Source organism: Colletotrichum gloeosporioides (genome assembly GCF_011800055.1).
Source record: "Colletotrichum gloeosporioides strain Lc1 chromosome Unknown consensus_109, whole genome shotgun sequence".
Classification (NCBI taxonomy): domain Eukaryota; kingdom Fungi; phylum Ascomycota; class Sordariomycetes; order Glomerellales; family Glomerellaceae; genus Colletotrichum; species Colletotrichum gloeosporioides.
This window is the reverse complement of record NW_025544754.1, coordinates 28322-35989: the sequence shown is the minus strand read 5'-3', so window position 1 is coordinate 35989 and position 7668 is coordinate 28322. Positions and strand designations below refer to the sequence as shown.

At 43.9% G+C, this 7668-nt stretch overlaps 3 protein-coding genes across 3 annotated transcripts; 1 reads left to right on the top strand and 2 right to left on the bottom strand.

Annotated features, from left to right (window-relative positions):
- Window positions 1-686: 686 nt before the first annotated feature.
- GCG54_00014613 (uncharacterized protein) lies at window positions 687-1443 on the bottom strand (the record flags this gene model as incomplete). The annotated part of the gene is made up of 4 exons (XM_045414438.1): window positions 687-814; window positions 870-1011; window positions 1059-1381; window positions 1434-1443. 4 exons carry the CDS (start codon window positions 1441-1443, stop codon window positions 687-689), a joined length of 603 nt encoding a protein of 200 aa, XP_045256879.1.
- Window positions 1444-3497: 2054 nt separating this feature from the next.
- On the top strand, window positions 3498-4418 carry GCG54_00014612 (uncharacterized protein; the record flags this gene model as incomplete). The annotated part of the gene is made up of 1 exon (XM_045414437.1): window positions 3498-4418. One exon carries the CDS (start codon window positions 3498-3500, stop codon window positions 4416-4418), a length of 921 nt encoding a protein of 306 aa, XP_045256878.1.
- Window positions 4419-5206: 788 nt separating this feature from the next.
- Window positions 5207-6064, bottom strand: GCG54_00014611 (Dehydrogenase/reductase SDR family member on chromosome X; the record flags this gene model as incomplete). The annotated part of the gene is made up of 1 exon (XM_045414436.1): window positions 5207-6064. The coding sequence occupies one exon, from the start codon at window positions 6062-6064 to the stop codon at window positions 5207-5209; it is 858 nt and encodes a 285-aa protein (XP_045256877.1).
- Window positions 6065-7668: the final 1604 nt, after the last annotated feature.

Sequence of the window (7668 nt, the reverse complement as noted above, 5' to 3'; positions counted from 1 at the left end):
TAGCCTAGACCTTCCGTCATTTACGATGAAAGGGTGCGAAAGCGCGACCTTGAAACCAGTGTCGGATGTATCGATGAGGTATGACTTCAATACACGTTCTCTCGTCACAGAATGGCAGGCAAGCGCTAGCCAGATAATGTGACACTGGTCAAAAAGAGCCGCTGAACTGCCCATGACCCGCCAGTGGGACGAAAAATCATTGCCAGCACGCAAAGGAATGGCGCGAAGCAAATGGCGATAGATTACTTGCAAATGAAATCAATAACTTTTCCTTGATGTCTACGGCCGGGAAACCCTAAAACCCCTAAACTAGCTGAGAAATGAAAAAGGAAAACATCCTGATTGGCAAGAAACAATCGCCCGCATGCAATCCGTCTGGTGTAATTACCCCGTCAACCTCTCCCTAGCCATCCTCGAAACAATCAATCCAAATCCCTGCTTGATGCCCAAGATGGCTTGAAACACCGTTGACAAAAAGAAAACGCAGAAGCAACCCTCGTAGGACGAAGCCAAATCGCTCATGAAGGCCTCGCATGCCGACGCTGGAATGGGCAAAGTATAGATAGTGGCAAAAAGCATCCGTAAAGTATGAGATGTAGTGATTTAGGTACGCATCGAGACACTCGTGGAAAGAGCCACCGATGTCGAGGAGTAAATAAAACCAGGTGTTTGGGTGGATACGTGGCTCAGTGAAGCTGGTCGGAATCGGCAGCGACGATGTATCCGACTTGGAAGCTCTTGCGGCAAATCGGACAGCTGCGAAGGTTTGGGTCGGCGGAGATGTTTCCGAAGCATTGCTTGCAGGATCGGTGACCTATGGAGAGGACCTGTCAGAACTTGCCAGTAACGATTGAGCGATGTAAACGTACCGCAGATCAACACGCACCAGACGTGCTTGCTATCCTCGCGACAAATAACGCAACTTGACTCGCCAGCTTGGTAGTTGAGCTGGACGTTCTGCACCTTGCCACAGCAAGTACCCCGGTTGTCCAGGCAGGATTGGCAGGCAGCCTATGTGAGTTAGCGGATGGATGTTGCGAGCCTGGCAATAGACCTACATGACCACACTTGGTGAAGATGTAAGGCTTCTCAGCATTCGGCTTCCGGCAAGCACAGTTGATGGTGGTGAGATCCCTGGCTGGGGCGCTCTGGTGCTCGGGTTCGGTGTAGCCGGATTTCACAAGACTCTGCGACTCTTCCTTCTTGCTCAAAGGCGTGTCTTTGACAGCCTTCGGGGGAGACTGCGAATAGGTCGTCTTGCTGAAAAGTCTGTCGATGTTGTACTCTGGCTTGGTGACGCGATGACGGGGACTGCGACGAGGGCTGGCAGGCGGGATGACAGAGGCATATATTCGCCGGCGAGGCACTGGTACTTTAACGTCTGCGATTCCTGGTTAGACGCGATTCGGATGCGGGATAGGTAGGAGCAGTACATGGCGACATGGCAGGCGATATCAGAGATCGTGATGTTTTGCCCGAGACGCCGTCGCAGTGTGATGCGGTTGAGAGAACGATTGCGTTTCCAGTTGATAGCAAGACTTCAGGAGTGACTCGACTGAGATGGAGAGCAAAAGAATGTAAGGTGGCGGCGACAATTGCCAACGAGGGTGAGTTCACGGGCCTGGGCGGACGACGCGTGACAGTCGAAGGATTGCTGAGTAGGAGTATTGGAGGAGGAGGCGTAGATACAGACCAACTGAAAAACAGCTTTTGTGAGAGGGGTTGCAGAGATTTTCGAGATCGGGTGAGGTGAGTTGGCCAAGAGGAAAATGGAAGGAACGAAGGAGGTAGGCCTGAAAGGAACTCGAGGAAGGCGCGACTTGAAAATTTCGCCCCCAGCGAAATTGACTAGACCAGGAGACAATGTCAGCTTGTCCTTGGAGTTTTGCTTTTAGAAGGTTCAAATGACTGTCCAAGGTGATTGGGTTACATTTGACGATAACAGGTTGATGGAATGAGTACGCCTTTGTGATGACGATGTCAGGTTTTCTTCACAATGGATCTCAAGTCGACTTGCACTCCTCCGGTAAAGATATCTCATATGCACGCTAATACACCTGCGGTCTTTGTTATACCCTATTTAGTAGTAGAAATCTAGGATGAAAAGTGAGAATGGTAACTATGGATGGCGCTACCACTTGCAGAGATCAACTTTCAATGCCTAGATTTATGTTGTTCGTGAGAAACTTATCGCTCTTCCCGCTATGAACAACCTTCTGAAGCCTTGAAAGCTGTTGTTCTATTTTACCAGCCTAATAGCTCAGCATGTATGTGTTGAGATATCCCTCAAATCATAACTCAAAGTCGCAACATTTACGATCTAATTCAATGTCGTTTCACATGTAAGAAGTGATCAGCCTGTTCCACGTTCCAATGTCACAACCTGAAGGATCGAAGGGAGGGCAGAAGGATCTTCTGCGCGCAAGTTAGAACACCTGTCATGGTTTGGAAGCCCGCGCTATTCAGTTGCCTAGGTTGGATAGTCATGATCATTTGAGGAACTCTCCTTATAAAATATCTATTATTAACAAATACCTAAGACCGCAGGGCTCAGTCATCAGTTTCGTCCAGAGGATAAGGATAAATAAAAGGATCATGTTGACATGTTCATGTTCTTGGCAATGCGCACCTAGATATCGTCAGCCTGCACACATCGATCCGAAACCACGCCGCTGGTAATTTCTCTGCTGCAAGTCGCACCGCGCATACTAATAAGCTCGACGAGATCAAGCATCTGTCGCATGCTTTCATCATCCGAGAAAAGAAACGCTACTCTTGCTCAAATGGCATTAGTTGACCATGGTTGGTGGTTGAGTAGCGTCGGAATAGTGAAGAGCTTGAAGTCACGACCAGCCAAGTTTCCACCTGTCCGGTGTCGGCGCTTGCCATGCTTCTCCGCCAGTCGGTTTTCATCTTCGTTATGGCTTGGCTAATTGCCTATGAGATGCGATATTCACTTGATGCAATGACCTGGGGTTCTTCGGCTCACACGGCCATTCTCGGAAGGTCACATCATGCCGCGGGGTCCTGACAAATCTCACGTCGTATCTCCGAACTAGCACGCCACGATCGGTGCATTCTGGCGGGCTTATTAGCTCCCTGAATGATTTCTACAAGATCAGTTGCATTCTAGCATGTCAAAGATGCCACGAAATTTCTTCATTCTTTACCACATCCCTGTGCAGTATTTCCGAGGCACCCACGCCGCTCAGGTCATGTTCGCAAATCTTCGGCCCCACAATTGGGGGCGGATGTCGCCCAAATGCTGTTAGTGAGGGGTTAATCAGTCATGATCAATTTCTTGGCTGCTTCTTTGGTCGGAACGTTTGTTGCTACGTTACGGCAGGGGAACGTTAGCTACGTGGCTTGAAAAATTCCGACCTTGCAGCCTTGCAGGCATTCTGCAGAAGACTTAAAGGGAGGATTGGAGCCTAGCGACTCTGCCGATTGCCTTTCATCTCTACCTCCCGCGGAACAATAGCATCCACCACGTCAAAATGCGCGATTCTGTAAAAGCGACTGTTTTCGCGCGGATATATGTATTTTTCGCGTTGATTTTTTCTCCCCTTTTAGCATCATGCCAATCCGATGGCAATGTCAAGGGCATCTATTTATTCAAAGACGTGCTTCAATCCAATACATCAGCTTTGAAGACCGCTGGGTTCGACACATTGCTCATATTCAGGATTGGCGTTCTTGAAACCGGAGATTTGGTATACTACTCCACGGGAGATGCTGGAGAAGCTGTCGATGCTCCGGTAGTGACAGCCGGATCATACGTGGGAGGAGAAGCGTTATCCGAAAAGATCCGCTCCTTTAAAACAGGAACTACCCACATCAACCGAGTCGAGATATCCTTAGTGTCCCACGACACCACCTTCCAGAATATTCGGAGCCTTATCAACAGCAACGGAACCGGATCTAATTCTGTCTTGTATCAGAGTTTCCAAGCTTTGAAGACAGAATGGAACCTTGATGCGTTCAACAACGATGATGAAAGCGTATATGATGTTACAAGCACCGTGAGCTTCGCCCACCTTCTCGGCACGATCGGCTATCAGTACTCGATCGCGCCATACACAAACAGTGGCTTTTGGGCCACCATAAAGAGTCAAATTGACGCTGCCGAGCCCGGGTTGTTCGATCGGGTTTACCTTCAAGTGTATGATGGAGGAGCGGGCAACAACCCGGGAACTTGGCAGACAACACTTGGTGCTAAGGTTATCCCCTTGGTATGGGTTATAAATGATGCGAAGCCATCACAAGGAGTGACCCCAGACCAAGCCCAAGGAAGGTTTTCAACATGGGAACAACAGTACGACGTCGCAGGAGGGGGCTACTGGAATGACTATGACATTGAGAAGATGAATTCATCTTACGATGAGTATGGAGATGCCTTGTTGACCGTGTTCGGCTAGGTCCACCTGTTCTATTTCGGTTTCAGACCTCACTACTCAAAAGCCTTAGCTTATGTCAGCTTGTCTAATTTCAAGTATTCCCAATCTATGTTTTGAGTATTGCTCAGCCTTGCCGAAGCCAACCTAACGTAACGACTTGGTATTTGGCGTCAGGGAATGGATACAATGTATTCTTCTACAAAAACAGGGTCTGGAATCTCAACTGCTGGTTAGATCCTTAGGCTAGCCTACCAGAAATTGAAATCACAAAGCCCCAAAAGCACCAGCGCGTGAGCCACGAAAGGCCAGCAGCCGCACCGTAACATCATGCTTAGCGAAGGTGTCGTCACTGATTGTCATCCCGTATTCAGTGAAGTGAATTAACACTTGTCCATTCCCTTCAATTGTCGGCGAGGAACAAGCGAGATGGAAGGAACCATTCGGACTCTCACCCGGTTCAGCGCCATCTTCTCTGGATCTGGGTGAGTGATCAACGCTGTTGCGCTTGAGGCTACACCAATTGGTCTCCTGTACTTTTGGCAGGGTTCGCCATGCTCCGCTGACATTCAGAGGGTCGGTAAACCCGGGTCCGATGCAATGGTACATGGCACTGGTAATCGCCCCACGCCAGCTTGGACGCCCAAGTTCACTCAGGCAGAAATGAACGGGAGAGCCCTCCATAATGGAAATCAAGTCGCAAACGTCACAGGTTCTGGGACAACATTCAGGGATCTTCGTGTGATTGATACGGCCGGGTCGGAAAGCTACGAAGCCAGTGATAGAAATACAGCTTTTCAAAAATCAAGCAATCATTCGGAAGAGGACGAAGTAACAGCCGTATCGATGATCTTCCATGTATGTTCCTCGACTTGCTGGATTTGATCAGCAGTCCAAGTGGGCTTGTTTTCAATGAACAATCCCTTGCTGTCAATACAACTCCAGAACTTGCCCTCTTTCTGGTTCATAGCCGAAACCTCTGCCATACCGGTGAGCAGGTTTGTGGCACATTCTTCAGACGTGATGCCAAGAATTTGACTGAAAGCCCTGGTAGGCGCTCTCAAGTACCAAGGCAGTGATGCAAAGAGCTCAGTCTTGACGATACCAGGATATGCGTGTATGAAATGGCGCTTCTTCGTGTTCTCCTTTGTCTGCTGTTTCGCGTATGACTGGATCATCCCATCCGTCATCGAGATACAGTGAGCTGCTGCATTGGCTATGCTGAAGTTGGCAGACAAATCCAGATCGGCCATGTTCAATTGTGCCGGATCGCCACGCGATCCATCGAGCACGATGAGAACCTTCGCATCATCCGTCAATACAGGCAGGAGCTCGGGAATGAGGAGTTGCCGGCCATAATAGTGCAGCGCCATCTTGCGGTCAATACCCTCAGACGTCTCCGTACGTCCAGCAGTAGTGAGAATGCCCTGCGTGAGGACGAGAAGATCGATTTTCGGGGCATGAGAGGACTTGTAGGACTCCGTGTATTGCTTGATTAATCTCATCGACGATGCATCGAGCTGGCGAAACTCGATATTGCCATGGGGAATGTTTTGAGGTCGGGAACGCCCACTGATGATGATGCTGGAGGAGGCGTTCGCCGCGAGGTGGCGGGCGATAGCATACCCGATCCCGCCTGTGCCTCCTATGACGAGGGCTCTGGTTTGCATTGTGGCTGCGCGCGCGTGTCTCTTATGTTGAAGTTTGTGATAAGGCATAGCAGGAATCTTGCAGTGTGTGTTGTCTTGAAGTTCTTAATTATAGGGGGGCAGTTGTTATGGTCAGCTATCTGACAGTAGGGTCTGCTAACAGAAGCTAGGGATTGATATGTTATAATAGTATACTGAGGTTATGGTCTGAGTTATAGGTTATAGGCTAGTTATAGATTAGATCTTTAGAGGCTAAGGTGATTAGTTTTAGTCTTAATAAGTAATTTATAGTAAAGGTAAGCTAAGAGTATCTATAAGGATAAATACTAAGTTAATTACTAAAGAGCTATAGAAATCTAATTATAAACTAGGCTTAGGATTATACTATATATAAGTCTTAAATAGTTCTTTTATCTAGTTATTAATTCCTAACTAGGTATTAGTAAGTACTTAGTAATTACTAGTAAGTACTTAGTAGTCCTTACTAAGTACTTAGTGATTTATACTATCTATTTAGTTTTATTTTTATTATTATATAATTTATATTATAGTTCTTTTATTTCTAAGTAAGTTCCTATTATTTTTATAATCCTATAATATAAATATCCTATCCTAGCTACTTAATAGCTAAGTAAGTTAGTTAACTATTATCTATATATAATAGGTTATAATATTAGGTCCCCTTTTTAAAAGTTTTATTCTTAAGACCTAATATAAGTAAGTTATTAGTTTTAGGTTAGGGATCTATTAATTATACTTTCTATTTTACTTAAAGTACTAATATTATATTAGGTTATATTACTAATAATTTTATAGTTTCTATACTTTATTATTATTATTATTCTCTTAATATTACTAAGAATAGTTTTAAAGTTATACTTTATTATTATTATTACTTAAAAGGTTTATATTATAAAATACTATTAGGTTTACTAGTTTATAGGAAGTATATCACTATTAGTAGTACTTATTACTTTTATAATACTTCTAATAATATAATCTACTAGTATAAGTTTTTATCTTTTATTATTAGTTTTTTTTTACTAACTTATTATAGTAGAGCAATTAATAGTAGAATCTTATTATTTAGATAATAAAGAGGAGAAAATTAAGGAATTATTTTAAAAGAGAATAGAGGTATTATAAAAAGCATAAGCTGAAGTGAATAAGGCGCTTATAAAGTTAGATTATATTTATAAAGTAAAGTAAATAGTTTTTAAAAAGGGTTATAAAGAGACTTTAGTAGTTATAGATAAAAATAAAGTAGTTAAAGATCTTCTAGCTAAGTTTTCTTTAGTTTTAGAGGTATAGTTATTAAGTACTTTTAAGGTTTTAAATCTAAGTTTAATTCTTAACTAGAATCTTAGTATACTAAATTTCTTATTAAGAGGATCTTAGTTATATTCTAATATTTTTAATTAAATAGATATATTTTCTTATTATATTAGTTTAAGGTATCCTCTTAGTTATACTTATACTAATAGGAGTTATATCCTTTATTTCTTAGGTTTTCTTTATTTCTATTATATTTCTTTTTATATCTATCTTTCTCTTTTATTAGTATATTTTATATATTCCTTAAATTCTTCTAAAATCTTAAATAAGTTTAATCTATCTTTAGGATT